At 40.4% G+C, this 22,435-nt stretch overlaps 1 protein-coding gene across 1 annotated transcript in view; it reads right to left on the bottom strand.

Annotated features, from left to right (window-relative positions):
* XYLT1 (xylosyltransferase 1) overlaps window positions 1-22,435 on the bottom strand; it is a 530,851-nt gene that overhangs the window by 253,424 nt on the left and 254,992 nt on the right. Inside the window, exon 2 of the mRNA XM_082261193.1 lies at window positions 12,724-13,249. Within this exon, the coding sequence (XP_082117319.1) occupies window positions 12,724-13,249 (526 nt within the window). The remainder of the gene's footprint in view (window positions 1-12,723; window positions 13,250-22,435) is intronic.

Consider the following 22,435-nt stretch of genomic DNA (forward strand, 5'->3'; position numbering starts at 1 on the left):
CAAGTACTGTTTCCTGTCTGTGCATGGCTGCTATGCTAATAAGTGTGGTCATAATGAAAGAAGGGGCTCGAATCCACCAACAAACCTTTGCATCTTTTGGTCAATGAGCAAAAAAAGAGATATAGATTGCTACAAAGTACATGAGCACTATGTTGCATGTCAGATTATTCTTTCTGGTAATTGAAGGGGTTAAATAAAACACAATCAGAAAGCCTGTAGAATATAATTTATATTGATAGTGACAGATGCATCTACTTCACTTTGAATTTATGACGAGCAAGCATGGTGGAGCTGTTTAATTTGATTGATGGCCACATTTTACAGCTACGTAGCTTTCAGCTGCTGTGCATCCCCAGCTACACAAAATAGAATTACACACAGGATGACATCTCTATGGAAGGCTTGAGTTCTATGAAAGTGTACACACACACACACATAATGAATGAATGTGTTCACCCAAAGCATAAATATTTAAAGTTCAGGCTCCAGCAGCAAACAGACAGCAAATCACTCTCTCCACAAGGACATGGAACACTGTATACGACAAGGCAAGCTAAACACTGATGGCATCTGCTCCATTTCATCGAACACCTACAAATGTGAATTAGTGCAGATGTCTGCTGGCTTATTTTCATATTTTTATTTGTACTTGGAGGAGACTAAATAGAAAAGAAAAACTTTCCAAGGAAGTCTGTGCATTGGCAGCAAATGTACCAAACAAATTACCACACTTGTCATAGAAAAAATATTGCCAGCTGTATTAGCAGTCTCATCTTAGACATTTTTCCAAATGTCCATCCTTGAATTAAAAATTTCCCTATTTTAACTTCATGCTCTTTGAATTCTAAATGTCGGAAGGTGCTAAGAAAATATTAGGAATCAAATATATATGTAGCACTGCCCCCTAGAGGGCTGCTGGATATTACACTTTAGGGATTCCCCTGGGTTACCCGTAGCAACTGTTTGCAGAAACTTAACACTTTGAGTTCTTGGCTCAGCCCAAGATCAGTACAGGGGTTGTTGTTTTTGTGGTTTTATTTAAATTGGGATAGGAGAATGGATGAGTGGGATACTCCAACTGTTAACTATTCACAATGCTAAGGGCTTCTAATTTGAGAATGTGGCAAGGCCGCTACTTCCTCCTGCCACTTGAATGAAGATAAGGTAAGTGTTCCTATAGTATTTCTCTTCAGGGTACTCCCCTATTACCCCCTTTCTCTCTGGGCTAGCTGAAACCTGTCCACTGACTCTACACTCTGGAGTGGTCCCCTTCCTGGGCAGACTCCTGGGCAAGTTCCTCTGTACTCACGACACAGTTTTTCCAGATTCCCCAATGCCCCAACTCCTGTAGTCAGCTCTCCTGGACCTCGGGGTTCAGCCTTACACCACCGGTACACCAGGCCAACTGCCTGTGACCACCTTCAACTGCTGCAGAAGAGGAGGCAGCCGCCACCCTCCTTCTGGGACTCTGCTTTCCACCAAAGACCTTTACCTCCTGTGCCCGTGGCTTTTTATACTCTGTCCCATAATGCACCACTCTCTGTGCCAACCCCTGGGACAGTACCAAAAGCCTGTGTGTCATTGGTCAGGTTTCCTCCAGCATTCAATGTGCATCCCCATTGGATCAGCTGGGGACACACCCTGAGACCAGATGAATCACACACACTGGGCACACTTCGTAGACCTAACTAAAAATTAGTTCTCTGATAAGCAGAGTGCATAAATATTTTGCCTGCTGCTCTTCTGGTAAGCAGAGAGAGCCAAACTACACTCTCTTATCTAGCACCTGACTAGGAGGGTGCTACATATACATTTTCCAGAAAATTTTTATCCAATAAATTATTCTAACAACTCACTTTTGTTATTATTGTGTGTCTCAGGAGCCCAACTACATTTACCTTTGCAGACCCAAGCATAGGTTTTGAAGAACAAGTGAAACTCCACGGCCTCTTCTGTTATTTGCATCCTATGGGATGAAGTCTCCTTTAGCCCTTGCCGCAACTAAACAGTGAGCCCTGGAGACCAGCTTTATTTTTGGATCATACTTTCTGCTTTTAAGAGGCAAAGTGTGTGTTTCAGCATAACCAAAATCACCAAATTACTGACAAGACAGAGTGGGGGTGGTCTGGTATATTTAGGCATTCTGGATAAAACACTGGAGTTACTAAGCAGGTGGGGGTATTCCCCTGGTACGCATTCCAAGGTTAAATTTCCATTTTACTGGGAGTGTACTAATATAACTGGTTTGGGGTTCGCAAACAAAACCCAGAAACTGAGAATAGCCAGTAATAGCTATGCAAAGGTTGGGTGAAAGTGCCATTTATTTACAAAATCTTCAACAAATGATAACATAATTAATATAATGTATTAGGGGAAGAGCACCTACAACATTAACAAAACTGAACTTCAGCCTGGTATAGTGAATCACACAAACTAATGAAATAGAAATCATTTGACATTGCCATACTTGCCAAAGAGACCATTGGCTACTTTCCATCTGTCAATGCACAATCAACACAGTCTTCTCAAACTCTGTCCTCTTTAAATTCAAGCTCCTCTTTATGAAAAATATAACTGCCTAAGTCAACTTTAGCAGTGTCAGTGGTTAATTTGGCATAAACTAATTTGCCTCCCTATTAATTTTTACATTTTTTAAATGGGTATATAAGGCCTTTTTTATTACAATTTTAAGAAATACAATGCTATTCTTTGTAAGTTATTGACTAACAAATAGACAAAAAATATGATTTTTTTTATGTTTGTACATATTTTTTTCAACATCCTTGTTAATGCCAATACTACTGCTGCTTCTAAACTTCTCAGTCTAACCTCATTTCTTGACCTGAAGTAATGAATACCGGCTCCTACATACTCCAATGGCAACACCCTTAACCTTGTCTTCTCCTATCTATGCACTCTGTGCAACCTCTCCAACAATCCTCTGCCATTCTCTGATCACCACCTTATCAGTTTCGCTCTCTCCCTCCCTTCCACATCCTCTCCCTCCAACCGCCTACCAGTTACCCGTAGAAACCTTCGCCACCTCAACCCTTCTCTTCTCTACTCTGCTACTGACCATTTATATGACAAAATCTCACCCCTGTCTTACCCCAACCTAGCCACTCCCATCTATAACAGCTCACTGTAATCCTCCCTAGACAAGCTTTCTCCCATCACTACACGCAGAATCTGGCCCTAAACACTACATACCTGGCAAACAGACGACACCAGAAGTCTCAGAAAACGTAGGCCCTCTGATTCCTACTGTATTAAAGTGTATTGTAGTTGTATTGTCTACCCTCAAGTTGCACGGCGCTGCGTAAACTGTCGGCACTATATAAATCCTGTATAATAATAACAGTAGGTTCTATACTCCCTCCAACTCAGTTAAAAAATAAAAATGTTTTTTTTTGTTTTTTTTAATTGCGTCGTGTGTCTCTGCTGGAGACATTTCCCTCAGCTCCTGTTTAGTGACAATGTAGATACCAGCATAGGAAGCAAAACTGGAAACCTTCCCAATAGGATACAGCCAGTGATAACCCCAACTAGCCTTTCCTCACACTATCTGAAAGAAATACCGGTGCTTTCAGTACACATTTAAACACTTGACCTCAAGACAATTTTAGAAAACCCATGGCAGTTGGCAAATGCATATTTTATATTGTAATTTTTCAAGATGTCTAGAGACCCAGAATATTTTTATACTGAATTCTATTTTAAGAGTCATTGACATTAAACAAGTTGTCAACCATTCAATCTTCTGACTGCTATCTGGATCATAATTGCTGTGCAGACTGTCCAGTGTTGACATTTTGCATAGAAAAGGGAACCTCCCCATGGCACTATGATGTAATTGTGGGATCAGTTGACAACTAAGCCCCACTGAGTGTTTAAGGAGCACCTGCAGCATACAGGCTGCATTCATAAAATCAATATTACAATTACTACCATGCATTTTTTTAGTGCCTATGTGCAGACCAAAGACTTGTATGTTGATCTGCATATACTGTATATTGATGTTGATCTCCTAAAAGATGAAAAATGGTAAAGTAAAATGACGGTAAATATGGTGAACATGTTTTCACTCATAATAAATGAATGTATATCCTGAAGCATAATTGTTGTGTTGTTATAAACAAGACAAGTCACAGAATATGAACTTGCAATTTTACAAGAGACGTTATAAGCCACCATATCTTCCAAACTGAAAACCTGGCTGTTCCAATTTCCATGGATTAAAAGGTGACTAAATAGACATTAAACACCATGGATACATTGAGATTTTAGCCCTTAGACACATTAAAGCAAAGACAAGTAGAAAATATAAGTAGTAATGACAAGATTCAGAACAGGAAAAAAAGAATAAAAATATAAAATGAAACGGGGAACACAAAATAACTGATATAACTAAAATTTTTAAATTCAATGAGAATGATTTCTCCCCTGGTGCCTATGAAATAATAAAGTATGTTAAAAACTATTAATAATTCCCCTCCTCCTCCTTTTATTACAACCTCACTCAAAAATTAACAGTATGCAAATCATCACCAGAATTAACAGCTTGAACATCTACCATGGGGAATGGATGAATATTTACTCTGTTTATTAATGCTGCTTAGTGATTCACATAACAACCGTGTTTACATTTCATTTTATTATAACATCTTGCATGAAAGCACTGCAGGGCAGCGAGACCCTGTACAGCCTGAGATCAAGCTGCAAGTTAACTTGCATAAAACTAAGATTCTTTTCTTCCCAAGCATTACACTTGGAGATAATCAAAATACAGGCATCCTTATTTATTTAAACAGTGATTTAAAAGAAAAAGCAACAATCTATAGCAACCAATTGGAATTCAATGTATTTGAGACCGATGCAAGATGGATTCTGATTGGTTGCTGTGCCGAAACAGCCTAAAGCTTGGTACACACATGTACTGCTGTCTGTTCAACAGAAGCCAGTTTAACGACCAGCTTCTGTTGAATGGTCATGCTAGAAAACCAGCATGCGATCAGTGCTCACAGCCAATGGCTGCAAGCGCTGATCAGTGTATTCTGACAGAAGAGATCCCAGCATCAGCACTGCATCTTTTTTTCAAAAACTGCACGTGTATACCCTGCTTTAGCCTGATAGTATCCATTAGATTGGTACGTTACCTGAATGATTTAAATCATCTGTCCTCCTGGGACAATCAGAGGATGATTTTTCTACAACTGCACATGTCTGATATTACAAAGTTTTTTTAGACACTTTAGTTTACTTTACAGTAATTATCATTTTTATACTCAGAAGAGAATGGCATGCTTTAAACTGTAAATTAAATGGCAACCTGCTGCCTTTCCAGAAACTTTCCTGCTCTAGACCTCAGTCTGTGAGGCTTTTCCGCAAACAGGAACATTTCTGGGAGTTCCCATTCAAAGTCATAGTCTCTGCACATATCCCACCCCAGGCATGTGCATTTACCCAATACAAGTGAGGTCACATGCTTCCCCGTACCCAGAAGGCACACTCCATTAGTGAGAGCTTCAGCAGTGTGGAGAAGAGACGAGTGTGCCTAGGTAACTATACATGCCTGAGGAAATTGCTAGGTGCAGACACTGAATAGATAAAATGACACTGGGGTTGATTTACTAAAACTCAAAATAGGGTGCAGCTGTGCATGGTAGCCAATTTTCTTCTAACTTCAGCTTGCTCAATTAAGCTTTGGCAATAAAACCTGGAAGCTGATTGGTTTCTATGCAGAGTTGCGCCAGATTTTGCACTCTCTAGTTTTAGTAACTAGCCCCAATGTGTCTTTAAGGATTTGCATTAGCTCATCTGGCAAAGGGCAACGTTCGGGATTGTTTGTTAACATGCTTCACATAAGGAAGGAGATCCTGAATAACTATGACAAATGGAGCTTCCGTAGCAAAGTACATCGTCCCAGCAAGTGCTTCTGAAGTTTACCAAATATCTAGCTATTTACCATGAAGTAAGATGAAGAAGCATACTATTTAGAGAATGCAGCTTCCATCTTACCCTGCTGTGACCTTATTGATGACTCCCCACTGTCCTGTCCCTGGCATTTAGAGGGATTGTTTCTCTTTTGAAACCAAGTCCCCCTGTCTCTCTTTTCTCCTCAGTTGTCCCTCTTTTTTGGGCTGATTTATAGACCTATGTAAAAATTGCACCATTTACAGTAAACATGAACTAAATTAAAACTTTCATCAACCGAATTTTTTCCCCTCATCCAGGGTTTACATCTGCCAATCACAGTGACTCATCCCCACAAAACATTCAATGGGGAGAGAAGAATATGTCCATTCTGTTTGGTGGTATTGCTGTCTTGACCTATGGAAGTTCTCTCAGGGAAAAATCAATGTCACTATTATTTTAAAACAACGATGGCATTCTTCTATTATGGAACAGCTCTTGTGAGATAGGTTATTCGTGGAGAAGCCAGAAGGCATGCAGGTCAAGCTCTGGACTCAGATTTACCTTTTCAGATGGTAAAATTAGAGGAAGTTTTTGTTTCTTGAATAATACATTTAAGAATTCAAATTATGTTCCATTTACAACAATAATTTTCCATTTCTGCCAAGGCAGATCTTAAATCTATGTTGAAAAAATAGGAGGATTGGAAAGAAAGCTACTATTTATGTCTCGAAAAAATCACAGTTGTTGAAGACAGCAAGAAACTGCTGATTAGTGTTCTCTGTATTAAAATAATAGCGACAGTCCTAAAGGCAAAAAATGACATGCTTGAAACATTAGGTGATTTAGAAACATGCACATTAATAACACTGTACTGTAGACTTGATTTAATATAGTGCTGGAAAGTTCAGCGAGTTTAACCTCTACCTATACTTTGCCCATTTAAGGTTCACCATATAGTGTACTCTCCTACACCTTATTCAACCTTCTGTTTACACCCCCCTCCCCCTCGCACACAAACACACACACACACTGCCACTGCGAAAAAAACTACCTGTTACTTTCATGTATAGGTGTGTGCCATTCTCTCCCCTTGCGGGAAAAAAGTATTGCTGAGTGCCTGAGCTCAAAGTGCGTTCTGTTGGGAAATGGGAAGGGTTACTTAAGCGGGAGTAAATGATGGTCAGAATGACCTGGAGCTTACATGGGGCTTTTTAAGCCAGACAAATTGAGAGTGCACACCAGGTAAGGATTTTAGTACTTACCTGCCTTCGTTCTTCTAAGACCTTCACTATCTGGCCCCCTGGAAGCTGGTCAGCTGCTGCTGCAGAAGTCTACTAGCCTGGTTCTTCTTTTTCCATGTATGCATTGAAGAATCTCCATACATATCCACAAAATAGACAGCCTATCCATCGGAATGAATAGAGATTTGTCTGTGCTTATGTGGAAGAGGAAAAGCCTGGCCTGAAAACTAACAGTGTCTACACCTCTCCCAGGGGACTGAACAGCTAAAATATCAGAGGACTAAGCACAGGTAATCTTGGGGACAGAGAAGAAGTTCATCTACATTTTAGGCAAGGTACCTAGTATTCAAGGATTCAATATGATTCAAGACACAATTCAAACTTTGCAACATTACAATAATAAACTAATGCCAAACAACTCTTTAAGGCAATGGACCAAAAACATATGTGTGTTGGTCCTGCAGAATATGTGTGTTTTGGTGTGCTGCAGTACTGGTGTATTGGCTGTTACTCTTGTCGTGTGTTGGGGTGCAATTGCAAATGAAAGGCAAAGCACAATGTATTACCATTACACCTTGTGTCACCACAAAGTACAGTTCTGCAAGAGGATAGAACACTGAGAGAAACTGAAATCTGAAGGAGTTGAAGCTAGGCTCTATACAACAAAATCTATCTGTGGGGTTCGCTTTAAAGAGGAAGTAAACTCCCCAAAAAAAAGAAAAAAAAAACCCTGAAAGACAAAGGCATAATGAGCTAGTATGCATCGCATACTAGCTCATTATGAAATACTTACCTTAGAACGAAGCCCCCCGCAGTGCCGGGTACCACCGTTTGTCTAATCCATTTGGCAATGGTCGCGGCAGATGCAGGCAAACCCTTTCTGGGGCCATCCGTGATCACAAAAAGTGAATCCGTCTTACGGAATGATTCCGTAGCTTTCAGGTATACCCTGATTGCCCGAACCACATCTAAGGAATGCAACGCATGTTCCCGATGATGCTTGGGCTGAGGACACAAGGAAGGTAGTACAATATCTTCATTCAGATGAAAATCTGAAACCACCTTAGGAAGAAAAGATGGCTTAGGATGAAGTACTACCTTATCCCTATGAATCACTAGGTATGGGGACTGGCATGATAATGCAGCCAGTTCTGACACCCTGCGAGCAGAAGTAATAGCCACCAGGAAGGCCACCTTCTGGGATAAAGTAAGCAAGGGAATCTCCCTGATGTTTTCAAAGGGAGGTTTCTGTAGAACCGACAAAACCAAATTAAGATCCCAGGGCGGTAAGGGCGCGCGGACTGGAGGAGCCAGGTGCCGCACCCCCTGGATGAAATTCCGCACCAAGGATTTGGTAGCTAAAGGTTTCTGAAAGAAGATTGCTAATGCTGAAACTTGACCCTTGATGGTGCTCAAGGCTAGCTTCTGCTCAACCCCTTGTTGCAAAAAGGCCAATATTCGAGACACCGAATAGGTACGTGGAGGAAATCCTAAAGATTCGCACCACGCAATATAAGTCTTCCATGTGTGATAATAGACTTTGCTGGAAGTCGCTTTCCTTGCTTTAATAAGGGTAGGAATGACTGAAGTAGACAAACCTCTGTCCTTCAGTACTTGGGTCTCAATGGCCAGGCCATTAAAACCAGCGACTGTAAAGCACGAAGGTAAATTGGTCCTTGAGACCACAGACACTCCCTGAGACGAAGTTCCCACGGAACGTCTGCGACTAACATGTCCAAGTCGGCCAGGCCGGCTTGAGGAGGCCAGCCTAGAATTTCTAGGACCACTGGCGCTGATTGGATCTGAACCAGGCGTCCCTAGAGCTATCTGGCCCCGACCATCCGAGAAAGTCTGGTCGTTTTCTGTTTCCACACATTTATCAGATACCTGATAGTTATCAGGAAAGGTGATCTTTTCTGGTTGAACCTCAGGGACCGAAGTCACCCGACTAGAGGCTACTTGGCCTATCTGGTCAACCAGATCCGATTCCTGTGAGGTATCGGGACTAATCTTAGGAAAAGGTAAAGGAAAAGATCTATTCAGGGAACGGTAACTACCGCTTCCTGTGGTACTTAAATGTTGGAAGGGAAGAATCGCACCGGTAGTAGTGGTTGATGCTCGATCTAATGTCCTGAATACCGGTGAAAACGTCCCCCCACCCTGAAACCGGGTGGGGGCGCACCTTCAGGCTGTGTACTCCTTTACTTCGGGTTTGGCTGGGTTGGTCCTCTGCTTGTCCGACCAGCCCTTCTTGAACCCTCCTGGAGGAGTCTTGCCTTTCCCGGGAGTACCAGCCGGGCGCCCTTTATGGGCGGTAAAGAAAGGTCCTCGCTTGTTGCGAGGTCCCTTAGCTTTTGCAGCCTGTGGCAAAAAAGTGCTCTTGCCCCCAGTGGCATCCTTAATGATTTCATCTAGGTTGGCCCCAAATAGACGATTCCCCTGAAAAGGGAGATTGGTCAAGGTCTTTTTGGAACCTAGGTCAGCTGACCAGCATTTTAACCACAGCACACGTCTGAGGATCACTGCTAACTTAGATGCATGCCCTAACAAGGGAGTAGTGTCCAAGGCTGCGTCACAGATAAACCGTAGCCCTTGTATGATCTGTTCCATCAAATCAGATGTCTCCTGGGGAATATCTTTCCCCCTAAGATCTAGGCGTACCATTTTCGCCCATTCCGTAAGTGTCTGGGAAACTAGACCAATAACAATTACTGGTCTAAATGCTGACCCTATCAGAGAAAAGATAGTGCGGGACTCTGCTTCTATCTTTCGATCCACCGGATCCTTAAAGGACGAAGTGTCCTCCACTGGAATAACCGTGGCTTTATTCAGCCTGGAAATAGGCGGATCCACGACTGGTGGTACCGTCCATTACTTAATGATGGATTCCTCAAACGGATAGCGTCTAGCAATACGCTTGGAAATAGTAAAGGTACGTTTAGAATGCTCCCATTCTCCTTTAATCTGATTACCAAAACATTTAGGTACAGGAAAAGCCTTCGCCGTCTTGATGGGCTTATTAGTACCAAAAGGCCTCTCTGTTTCAGTTGCCTCTGCCGGTAAAGCCTCAAGTTTTAAGGTTTCTTGCACTGCCACAACTAGTGCGTCCACCAATGCTTCTTCCTGAATTATAGCAAGAGAAGAAGCGTCCTCCTCACTGTCTGAGGGGGCTTTACCTGGGATAACAGCCCTTGCAGAGGAACCTGCAACTGCCGTGACCATCTCTGAATCTGAGTCAGAGGTGTCAGATAGTATAGGGGTAGGCGGGGGTCGCTTCCTTGACCCCCGTCCCTGACAGGCCGCCTCCACCCGAGCCACCATAGACTCCAAAATTGCTGTAAATGACTCTATACTCTGTGCACCGGCGGGTCCCGAGGCCCCCTCGAGGGAAACAGGTGGGGGAATATGTGTGGCAGGGTCCATAATAACTCCAGTTACTTCCTGGATAATATAATTCAAAAGTAAAGAAAAAAACTTTTTTTTTTTTTCTTTTCTGACCCCCAGCGCCACAAAAAGCCCCTTAGTGTTACCTGCTAGGGATCCCTATCGATCGAGAGAGAGAGAGATAGACCCCCAGGCTCACCACTTGATGCTCAGAGTTAAACTGCAACAGCTTACAGCGCTGTCTAGACAAACAGGAAGTCTTTTGGCTGGCTGCCCAGGAAGAAAGGAGGCGGCTCCGCCCCTCTGCACGCCTTCCGGCGCCTCCCCCAAGCTCCACGAGGTGTAGGATCACCTCAAACATGGCCGCCCCCATGCTGGAGACACGAGGCTACGCCAAAATGGCGGCTCGTGCGATCCAGCAAAAAAAAAAATGGCGGCGGCCTATACTGAATAGCGGTGTGCTGCAGGGCACACAACACTCTCTCTGCATGGGGATATGGCGTGGTTGGCGGTACCGGCCCTGGCGGACCGCATGGCCGTTCGGGAGGCCTGCTAATAGCTGAAGATCTGATTTGGAAGGCAGTCTACATGTCCGTGGCTTCTGACTGGTAGGTAGCTTATACTTAACCCATAAGATTCCCAGAATGCCACAGATTACATCTTTTAAACATGTATACAATAGATTGTTAGCTCCCAAACCAAGCCTCCTGGCTTTTGCACACATAAAATCACACTCAAAGTAGGAGGATTTGTGACATGTTATAGGATAGAAAGGACTCTTTCTTACCATACAGAGAGGGGCCCGCGTTCACCACAAAACCCGTCAGGGAAAAAGGGGGAACATACTACTCACCATACCGGAACCAGGCGGGCACCAACTCCTGACAGTACCCCTCTCCACCGGGGCGGGAGGGCTGTCGACCGATACGGACGCCGTGACTCATGGTCTTTGGCGTTTCAGCGAGACGTTTAACTCGCGGGTTCAGTCCTTTTAATGGGACTTTGTCGCGGCCGACCCAGCGCGGAGCTATGGCCTGCACGTGCTCGTAGGCTGAACTGGGGTGACCACCGGATCTCAACATCCAGCCCGTCGCCCAGTTCAGCTTTCTTGCTTGAAGATCTCACAGGAACACTGGAGAAAAAAAGCTGTCTAAAAATCCTTTAAGAAAAAAATTCTTGCCAGGACCTAAGATCCCAGCAAGGTGTCTAGGTCCTTACTCCTAACTAGACAGAAAATAACTGATTTGCTGAGGCAGAGAGAGAGAGGATATACCCTCTGGGACTGCCCCTAGGGTGTGGCCAGAGCATTTTAATTTCCTGTCTAGTCCTGCTCCTGTGGAGGCAACATAACCCGAAGGTGGTGTATCACCGAGGACTACGTCTGTTAATGAGCGCTAGAGAAAGAGGGTTTACAACCTCTTTAATGCAGGATAACAAATCCTTTTTTACTGTATTCTGCAAGGAGTACAAAAGCAAGATTACACATTGTCCTATGACATTGACTACAGATGTCACCTTATGAAAGTACAGTATATGATTGCAAGAAAAGGAGTTATAATTTTGTTTAACTTTTTTTACTGCTATTAGATTTTTACACAGCAGACTGTTGCACAGCAGTAAATACATATTCGCCAGCACACCAAGGATCTTGCAAAAGCAGTCCAAAAAACTTTATTCAAGATATGATCACATCAAAAAATGGTGCAACGTTTCGGAGCCGCACAGGACCCCTTCGTCAGGCATGTGATGATGAAGGGGTCCTGTGCGGCTCCGAAACGTTGCACCATTTTTTGATGTGATTGTATCTTGAATAACATTTTTTGGACTGCTTTTGCAAGATCTTTGGTGTGCTGGCGAGTATGTTTTTACTTGTAACTTATCCAGTTGCCAACTGGTGATTGCTTCAGCACCCAGTACACACGAGCCTACAAACCAGGAAGGTGTGCGATAGGAATATGAACTATATGTTGCACAACAGTAGTCTTTTGCTGCTTGAAAGTTCCAGTTTCTGGTGCTGATGCTTCCATGGTGTATATAAAAAGCTGGAAAGCAAAACAAAAATTACAGACTTGGAATAGCAATATGTTTCCACTGGTGCCTTCTAAACAAATCTTCCTAAATGAGAGCCCAATTTAATGCAGAAACAATTTTAACACGAACAATATAGTATGTTGTAACTTACCTTCTAAAGGACAAAGTCTTGTTACTTTCTCCGGCATTAGTTTTCCTTGCTTGTGTTGACAATAGACTTCAGCAATCTCCTGACGACACTGTTTTGACTTAGCCCGAGATAGTGCGGATATTGCTTCTTTACCTGTGATCTCACATTTTGGGGGTAGCTCATACTTAATTTCTGGAGAGCTACTTCCAGACTTCTTTGTATGGTGCAATTTAGAGCTTCTATATCCATCTTTGAGGCTATTAGTGCTGAGGTTCTTTGAAGGGTTACCTCCATAGTGTAATACTTCATTGGAATTTTTACCTAGCAATGAATTCTCCTTTACTTTCTCTTCATGTGCTAGCTTCCTTTTTAAATGTTCTTTCTGCTTGCTAAGAGTTTTTTTCCCCAGTTCTGTCTGATGCTTATGCCTTTGAGTCCTTGGAGCAAAGTTACTATTATCAATATTTTCAAAGTCTTTTGGAACAGAATTTTCATTATTGCTGTCTGTCCTCATTTTCTCTTTTGGACGGTGAGAAAAATATCCATCCTGCAGAGAAAGAAAATGAAAGATTTAGAAGAGGAACCACCTTGAGCAAATGTTACTACTATATTGCTTAGGCAATAGTTATAAATATAAATGTAGTTATACCTGCTGAGTATGACAAAATAACCATCACTAACGTAGAGTAACTGCATCCCATTTAAATTTAAATGTAGACATTACATCACTAAGTGATTCCCAAAGAATGTTTTATTTTTTTATGTCATCTATAGGCAAAAATATTAAAGCATGGATATTACTGGTGTACAATGAATGCCAAATTAGTTGAATTGTCAGGTCTAAGTTGGCGAAAAATGAAATTAGCATATACTGTATGTGCATAGTAAATAAAACCATTTTCAAACCAAAATGCCACAGTCTAAATTAACTTTTAGTTCTTGTAAAATATATTTTCCTTTTTTAAACAATACTGTAAATTTCCTGTTTACTACAATCACCATTATAGCATACCATCAATCATAAAAACAATGAAAACAATAGGATTATTAATATTATTTTTATAATGCAAATATTCTGCAAGTTTATTATGAACTGAAAACATAATTTTGAAAAAGATTTAAAATTATTATTGTTATTGTAAAGAGCAATATACAGTAACAATCAATCAGAACTTCAAACAGGAATAAAAACAAATCATGGATATTTAAGCCCCTTAAAAATCACCCATTATACCACCAACTGGAAAATGTTGCCAGCTTAAAGCTGTATCACCTTTTTTACACAGTATTCTGTTCCCCATAGGACAAAGTACATGAAGACGTTTGATTACGAAATGCGTACATCACTTCCGGTTTCGGCACTGGCGTGGAACGCACAGCATTCCAACGATCTGTATACCACTTGTCTGTACTGCTCTCATGTGAGTACCCATTTGTCTATTTTTCTAATAAAAGACTTGTTATACAGAGTTACACTATGTGCCCTTTTCTTACCCTACATGGCCTATCTGTATACATCTTGTCCCGCTGAGATTGGTTGGCGGTTTTCTGGATTATTGGAGCCACTACCCCTTGTATACGGACCCCACAGGACCCTGGCCATCCTCTTTGGGGAACCCCTGTGTACCCTGGAACCCTACAGGGACCTTCCGGTATATCCATATTAGGACCAACAGAGGGAACCAGGATCCACTTGAGGGACCATCATCCATATTACAATATACCCCTGTGTGGGGTGGGTATTTCTGGTGAGTGGGCTACCTACCTTAGGGGTCACGGAGCACCTCACCTTATTACCCACCATGGGGTCACTTCCAGTGTGTATATTTTACACAAAGATTTGTGTCACCTTATCCACTTGTTGGACTTTTTAAGCCACTTAGTCACTTTTTACGATTATTATCCTGTCACTTGGTCACTTTATTTTGGTTCACTGAATATACGTTACTTACTCATTTGCTAACACCTGGTCACTTTAATATATCCATTATTTATGTGCACAGGTCACTTTACTGTGTTTACAGGGGCCACTTTATGCACAATGTCACTTTATTGAATATTCCATTGATTACTGGATATATTATTTATTTATTTATTTATTTATTTATTTATATTTTATAGATTTATATCTCTTGGTATACCACATCAATTGTCATAATTTATATTTTTAACATTATTGGATGTTTTATTTCATCACGTATTACTTCACATATTTATTTATTATTTTTTACACAACACTTTTATACACCATCATCTACTATCACCATTTTCATTTTATATTGTAGCAGACAGCGCCATTTCCCTTACTTACTTCACATGTACTACTTTGTCCCATCTTCTTAGAGGACCTGTAATGCTTGCTGTAGTGTTGGACATGTCCTTTGTGAATGGCCCACCGACACCACAGCTAGCAAGGAGATGGCTGCTTTTCTTGTAAATCTTGGCTCTGGGTGCCAGCATTTAGGGAGATGGGGCAAAATAGTACATGTGCTTTGTCTCTTCCACAAGGGATATTCACTTGGATTCACATTTTTCTACTTGGATTCACAGCAGTTATTTCTTGTCAAGAATTTTAGTTCAAACATTATGAAAAGTGTGTTGGACATCACATTTGGACATTATTATATAAATTAGGTTAACACCCTGGTTGGGGTGTATAACATTGTCACATTTTGGATCACTTGTGGGATTCCCAACTGATAGGCCCCTTTCACACAGGCGGACCGTTCAGATCCGCCTGTCCATTTTTTTGGCGGATTTAAACGGTCACCCCATGCATGTCTATGGGGCATGTTCACTGACATCCGATCCGTCAAATCTGGACGGATGGAAACCCTATTTTCCATGCGTCCAGCAGATGGGATCGGATGAGAACGGACAGACGGTCCGTTCCCATCCGATTCTCCCATAGAGATGCATGGGGACCTGACAGCTGTTTCTCCGCATACAATGCGGAAAACAGCTGTCATCCTCCTGCTCAGCGGGGGAGTGGCGGATCGATCCCCCGCTGAGATAAACGGAGTCCGTATGACGGACTCCTAGTGTAAAAGAGCCCTTATACAGACTGTTGTATTTATATTTGTTTAGCGATTTATATTTTGTTTAGCGCACCAGACCACTATTGTTTCAAAATACTACATGTGCTTTGTCCCATCAGGAACTGAAAAAAGGATACTTCTTCTCTAAAGGTTTCAATAAAAGCCCTGTTTTCTTAATATTACTTGAAAATATAGTATTTTAAAATGTTAAAGTGAAAAGGTTTAGTCTGCAAAAACAATGCAAAGATTATCATTAAATTAATACAGCTGCTACTTTTATTCCATAACAACTAGCAAAAATAGTTTTCCCCAAAAGACAGTCAACACAAGTAACCAAATCTACAAATATAATTAGTGTCTTTGCTGACTTGTTTATAACAAACTTTCAAAGTACTGCTTACAGGCATCAAGAAATAAAACTGAATTATTTAATAGTAGAGTGAGAAAAACACCTATGTTTGTAAAAGGATCCAAACAGCAAAATTACTTACTATTACAAAACTTTTAATTAGTTTTAAAATCAAATAAAAAAAATAAAAAAAAAAAGAGCACTTGCCGCTGGTTAAATTGAACATTTCTTTTTGGCAGTAAAATTAATCTCTGTAATTATTTTATGTCTGCAATCCTATATTGAAGATCTGTTGTGCTGCAGAGGTTAAGAGTAATTCTAAGAAATGAATCCTCACTCGTGGGCTAAAAATGGAACAATTCTGGGATAAAAGAAAAATGTCCTTGCAATTCCGGAAAAATCTTATATCTGCTTCTGAAACCAAATCTCCTCTAGGTCACAATGCAAACAGTAGTTATTTACAAAACCACAAAATACACTATATAACAATAGCATTAAATAATTATACGGGCAATGTCCTAGAGAAAATAAAGCTAAATATATGTTTTGTTGGCTTATAGTGGTCTAAATAGATAATCATAATAAAGAAATACAGTTGGAAATTACAAGAGTATTTTGCTTCCAGGTTTGTGTCTTTTTGTGATTCTAGTCTTGTAGGTTACGCATCTATACCATAGTTCTGACATCAGCCCCAAATACAAAGTGTAACAAAATCTCTTAATCTAGCTAGTCACCTGCAGGTCTGATAGTGAGGACTCACAGACATGTCTGTACCTTCATGCTGTGCACATACAGTTCCAATCATATCAAGAAAGAGCTTAAAGATAGCACAACTGTAGACCAGATCAAGTAGTTTAGACATAATTTGATAATAGTGTGCATATTAGGTGAAAATGAATATCCTACCTGAACATCTCTATTGCCAGGGTTCTAAAAATAGTTATGCAAGGAATGTGACTGACATTTATAATTTCACATACAGGACAGAGATCCTTGTCTCAAGAAACAAAGCCCAGTTTGGTTAAAATTGACTCAAGAAGATCCTACAACATAAGCTGATCAAAATAAGAATGGTTATGAAGCAAATGAAATATGGCACACAAGAGATACGGCCAAAAGGCCCTCAAAGACTAGCACCATGGAAAAGTCCAAAGGACTGGAAGTTTTGCTGACAATTCTTTAGGGGTCCCAGCTGGTGTAGCAGAGTTAACCACTTAAGGACCGCCCGCCACAGATTTACTGCAGCAGGCTGCGCCTCCTGTGAAAACCGACGTAACTGTATGTCGGTCGCATGCCTGCAGCTAGGGGGCATGCTCCTGCCCCCACTCGGCAGCGGTGACTCCGATGCACGGGGCCGGTGGCTCCGATTGCCGCCAGGCACCCGTGATCATTCCCTGCTGAGAGAGAAGGACGGTCAGCTATTGTAAACACGGCTGACCGTTCTTCTCTCTGGAATGATCACAGAGCGCCTGTGATCCTTCTATATAGGATCACAGGTCTCTGTGATCATTTCAAAAGCCCAACCCCTCTACAGTTAGAAACACTCCCCTAGGCTTACATTTAAACCCTTGATCACCCACTGTGTTAACCACTTCCCGGCCAGTGTCATTATTACAGTAACAGTGCATAGTTTTAGCACTGATTACTGTAGTAATGTCACTGGTCCCCCCAAAAGTGTCAAAAAATGTCAGTAAGGGTTCCGATCTGTTAGCAGTGTTGTAGCCCCGCTAAAAATCGCAGATCGCCGCCATTACTAGTAAAAAAACAATAAAAATTACATAAATCTTTCCCGCAGTTAGTAGACGCGATAACTTTTGCGCAAACCAATCAAAATACGCTTATTGCGATTTTTTTTACCAAAAATATGTAGCAGAATACAAATTGGCCTAAAATGTTAAAAAAGTAAAATTTTTAAAAAAAAAATGTCATATAGCAGAATGTGAAAAATCGTCGCTCTTTTTTTGTTTATAGCGCAAAAAATAAAAAACGCAGAGGTGATCAAATACCACCAAAAGACCGCTCTATTTGTGGGGAAAAAAGGACATCAATATTTAGGTACAGCGTTGCATGAACGTGCAATTGTCCGTTAAAATAACACAGTGCCAAATCGCAAAAAATGGCCTGGTCATTAAGGGGGCAAATCCTTCAGGTCCAGAAGTGGTCAAGCTAGGAACATGCTACACAGTCAATGTGGAATAAATGAGAGCACAATGCAACAATCAATCATTAGTTGATCTCCTGATAGTGTGATTATTTATAAACAAATAAATAATAACTGTATCAAAGATAATTAATTAGGAAGGGATTGATCTAATCCAATAATCTCAAACTAATGGCTTAAAAAAAGCAAGTTAGGGTAGGTGGACTGCAAGAGTAGAGTTGTTGCTTACAGAAATCTATCAGGATCTGAAATGAAAGAAAAAAAAAAAGAAAAAAAAAATATATATATATATATATAACTACTATGAATATTGGCTAATTGCTTTCTATATATTATTTAAACAGCCAGGATGGCAGCACCTTTTTTTTTTTTTTTATTAAAATTATTCTGTCCATGATGTGTTTCCACAATTGATAGGAGAGGAGTGTTGAGGACACCTACATTACCTCTGTTATATGTTCTAAGGACAAACTCATTCAACTCAAGCTTTATCACCAAACATAATATACATCATTGAGAATATATAAATTAAATATCAGACAATCTCCACTTTGCTTCCACCTTTGCAGTCAGGAAACAGATTTCTATCTTGCCATAAGATTGTGCCCCACGATACAGGCATTCTGGTCGCAAGTGTGTGGTTTTATTGCTTCAGCCCTGGTTCTTTCACATGAAAATGCCACAGGGCTTGTTTATGGTTTGGAGGAGGACCTCCATGTTAACTTACATTATTACAAATTATATTTCTAAAAAATAAAATAAAAATAAAAATGATCCCTTCCTCCACATCTATCAGATTACGAACTCACTACGCCCCTTGTACTAACTTACTTGTACCACTAGGGGTTACCCTTAAAGTTTTGATAAGATCTGGAGCTTCTGGATTCAATCTACCACCTAATCCCACTGCTGTTCTATGAAGACAACAATTTATAACCATTATTTCATTATGTATACTGTATAAGTGCTCAATCAAGACCAATAATGTCAAATATGGGCTGTCAATCTTACATAGTTACATAGTAGGTGAGGTTGAATAAAGAAAATAGTCCATCCAGTTCAACCTGTGTAGGTGTGTTTGGCCGTAATCATTTCTCATACCCCTGAATGTTTTGATCCTTGAGATGTACGTCCAAGAGTCTTTTAAACGTAGCCATACTCCCCGCAGTTACTACCATTTGTGGCAGAGAATTCCACAATCTTGTAGCCCTTACTGTAAAGCACCCCCTGCGTAGGCTGAGGTTAAAACGCTTCTGCTCTAAACGCATTGTATGGCCTTGTGTCGTCATGCATTCCTTGCGACTGAATAGTTTTTTTTTTATGCTCAGATCACCGTTGAGGTATTTGTAAACTGCTATCATGTCCCCTCCTCATCTTATCTTATGTAAGAACATGTGACTCTACTAGTTCTTTGCTTATAAAAATGTTTTTTTTTTTACATGCTTAAACAATACGCTGTATCTTACAAAAAAAATTATGGTGTCCAGCCCTACCTTGACAACTGACCTTCATTGAAATTACTAAGATCCTCATGGGTTCCTCGAATTGAAAACATCTCAGGCAGTCAAAAGAAATTCACACAAACCACAATGTAAAACAAAAAACACAGAGACTGCAGTTCAGCCTATTCATGTTAGCTATAAATCCTTGGATTATGCCTGATCCCTGGTACTCTTGGCTAATATCCAGCCTTTCACATATGTCATTTACCATAAAATCTTCAGTATTCAGACTATGCAAACAACAAATCAACACATGTCTAATGTTTTTATCTGGGTTGATGAGAAAACATTGGGACTCTCCTTGGTTACATAAATATAACACAAGATTAACTTGTCTGGTGGTTGGTGGTATAGTTTGCTTCTTTTATTACTGGATTAACTAGACACTTTAGGCTGCTTCTTTAAGCAGCTTCCCAGGCTGGATGAAGTGTTGTCTAAAAAGGACCACACCAATGTATCTGAGCGCTTAGACAACATATGGCCAATATGTAATCTGTGTCTGCAATCAGCAGCGCGCACAGCAACACAGCAGAGACTTGACAATGTGATAAAATTCAGGGAGGAATACGATTACACAGAAGGAATTCAGTGAAAGCTGTTGAGTGCACAACTGAAGAGTGTAAAGTGATAACGCACTGAGGATCATCATTATTACATGGTCTGTTTATTTGGATGGATTATAGTAAGAATGTAATTATGACAGCAAAAGAGCAATCTACAGAAAAGCACTCTTATGTATTCCACAAATAAAGATGCATAGATCAAGAACAACATAATTTTACTGGAGAATTTCAGTCAGGGCAAAAATAGTAACTTAACCGCTTAAACTGAAAATGAAGGCTCAATTTTTTAAGGCTAAAACCCGCTGTCAGCTGACATCATATAACCAAGCAAAATGCTGCATCCACCTAGGTAAGGCTCCATTCACACCTGAGCATAGCGAAGTACTGGCTTTTTTCGGGCATTTTTTAAAGAAATTCTGCAGCTTTTCTAAAGCATTTTTGCATGCTTTTTTAAAGTGTTTTTGCGACTTTATACAAGCATTTTGCAGCTTTTACAAGTGTTTTGCAGCTTCAAGTGTATTTTTTTTAGCCAAGAGAAAGCACTAGGGGGGAGGAGAAATTTGTTTTGTTTATTAATTTTCAAATTTCACATTTTCAGGAAGGATTTGAATTCGGATTGGTCGAAAAATGATCGAATGATTAGAATTCTGTGGAAAGAATAGCTGGTTGTTAAGCCTCCGCGTCCCTAACAACCAATGAGTCATCAGCTGTCAGAAGGCTTTTAAATAAAAACTTTTTTGGTGAATGGGTAGGGGTACTATACCCCATACTCAGTTACATGGGGGGGTGAGATCTCAGGGCACCCTAGTTAAAGGGTGCTTCCAGATTCCAGTAAGCCCTCCACCTGCTAAGCCCTCCACCTGCAGACTCACAAGCCAGGATTGTGAGGAAGCACCCCCCACCATGTTGAGGGTATGTGGTCTAGTAAGGTTGGGGGGGGGGGCGCTCGCTCGTCCCCTCCCATTTCTTGGCCTGCCAGGTTGCATGTTTGCATATGGCTCTGGTTTGGATCTTAGGGGGGACCCCACACATTTTTTTTTCTTTTAAAAGCCCACTGACAGCTGGCGACTTATCAGTTGTTCAGGATGTGGCAGCTGGCTTCCTGACCCACTGCTTAACAACCAGATGCGAATTAAAATCATTTGGGAAATTTGGAATTGGTTAGAAAAAAAGACCTCTGGAAGATTCACCCACCTTCATGACCAGGTAATTTTTTGTGATACAGCACTGCGATACTTTGACAATTGTGCAGTTGTGCGACACTGTACCCAATTAAATTTTGCCATCCTTTTCTTTCACACAAATATAGCTTTTTTTGGTGGTGTTTGATCACCTCTGCATTTTTTTTTGTTTTTTTTGTTTTTTTGCGCTATAAACAAAAAAAGACCGACAATTTTGAAAAAAAATTATATTTTTCACTTTCTGCTTTAAAGCATAACCAATAAAAAATGTAAACAATCGAATTTCTTCATCAATTTAGGCCAATATGTATTCTGCTACATATTTTTGGTAAAACAAAATCCCAATAAGTGTATATTGATTGGTTTGCAGCAGGGCACCTCCCTGTACCTAGCCTGTGATTGGACAATAACCAAGCAGAAGCAGATTGATGAAGTTATCTCTCTTTTCTCTCTTCCTGTCCAAATGCTCCTTTAGAGCACATGAACCCGAGGCTAATGGGCTGAGCACTGATTCTCCCCCCTCCCCTGCTGTACAGAAGACTTCAAGTAGCTGGTATCAAAATAAATTTAGGACGTTATGTATTTAAAGATGATTTTTTTTATATGTAACAGTAATAATTAGTTATTAATTCTATCTATGTTAAGCTTTAAATAATAACAATACAAATATTACTTTAAAATAATATTTAACCTGATCAATTTATAGTCGAGCAGATACTTAAACCTCCCTGTGTGAAAGTTTCATTCTTGATTCAAAATCAATTTAAAAGGTCTACATTTATTCTCTGCAATTGAAAAAGAAAAAAAAAATATATATATATATATATATATATATATATATATATTTTTTTTTTTTTTTTCTTTTAGACATGGAATAATTCTGTTAAAATGTATCCCAAGAAAACAACTGGTTTGTCATTTAACCAACAGCAGGAAAAC

The sequence above is a fragment of the Pelophylax lessonae genome (genome assembly GCF_965119305.1).
Source record: "Pelophylax lessonae genome assembly, chromosome: 6".
NCBI lineage: Eukaryota > Metazoa > Chordata > Amphibia > Anura > Ranidae > Pelophylax > Pelophylax lessonae.